This window comes from Eimeria mitis, genomic scaffold, assembly GCF_000499745.2.
Source record: "Eimeria mitis Houghton genomic scaffold, Emh_scaff2181, whole genome shotgun sequence".
Taxonomy (NCBI): Eukaryota; Apicomplexa; class Conoidasida; order Eucoccidiorida; family Eimeriidae; genus Eimeria; species Eimeria mitis.
Genome location: NW_013570508.1, coordinates 8,831 through 9,621, shown reverse-complemented (window position 1 = coordinate 9,621; position 791 = coordinate 8,831). Strand labels below are relative to the sequence as shown.

Genomic DNA, 791 nt, shown 5'->3' with positions numbered 1-791 from the left:
CTAAGAGGTATCCTCCCTAGAGGGGGCCCCTAAGTGTCCCTATAGGGGGCCCCTACGGGGGACCCTGAGGTGGCCCCCCCCTGCAGAGACCTCAACAAGGGGGCCCCAACTGGGGGCCCCAGAAGAGGGCCCCCACCAAGGGCCCCAAACAGGGGGTCTCCAACACGGGGCCCCCAAGGGGGGCCCCTATATGGGGGGCCCCAGGGGGGGCCCCTACAGCGGGGTCCCCTATAGGAGGGGCCCCAGGGGGGGCCCCTATATGGGGGCCCCCAAGTGGGGCCCCTATATGGGGGGCCCCAGGAGGGGCCCCTATATGGGGGGCCCCAGGGGGAGCCCCTATATGGGGCCCTCCCCCGTATACGGCTAGCCTTCTATGTGTAATGTGTTGTGTTAGCGTTTGGTTGTTTATTTACAGTTTATAATCTGAATTCGGGTTTTAGGATAATAAATTTTTGTTTATCTTCCGTCGCCTCCATCTTACATACTTTGTGGACCACCGCCTGAACAGATACACAAAACCCTAAACCCTAAACCCTAAACCCTAAACCCTTTTAACATAACCCGCAACAAGCTACAAACCCTAACCCTAAACCCTAAAACCGAAGCCGTAGTAAAACCTAAACCCTAAACCCTAAGTGCTAAACCCTAGACGCTGAACACTAAAACCCTAAACCCAAACCCTAAACCCTAAACCCTACTTGTATGCGTTTAAAGTCGTCATTCTTCTCCTTCACTTTAAAGGCACTCATAAAGTCCTGCGGACAAACCACAACCACAACAAATTGCTGCTG

The 791-nt window shown here is 54.7% G+C and overlaps 1 protein-coding gene across 1 annotated transcript in view; it reads right to left on the bottom strand.

The window, feature by feature from the left end:
* Positions 1-416: 416 nt before the first annotated feature.
* The window catches only part of EMH_0049920 (uncharacterized protein), a gene marked incomplete at both ends in the record, with an annotated part of 8,284 nt that continues 7,909 nt past the window's right edge, over positions 417-791 (bottom strand). Inside the window, 2 exons of the mRNA XM_013496584.1 lie at positions 417-500; positions 699-755. Of these exons, the coding sequence (XP_013352038.1) occupies positions 417-500; positions 699-755 (141 nt within the window). The remainder of the gene's footprint in view (positions 501-698; positions 756-791) is intronic.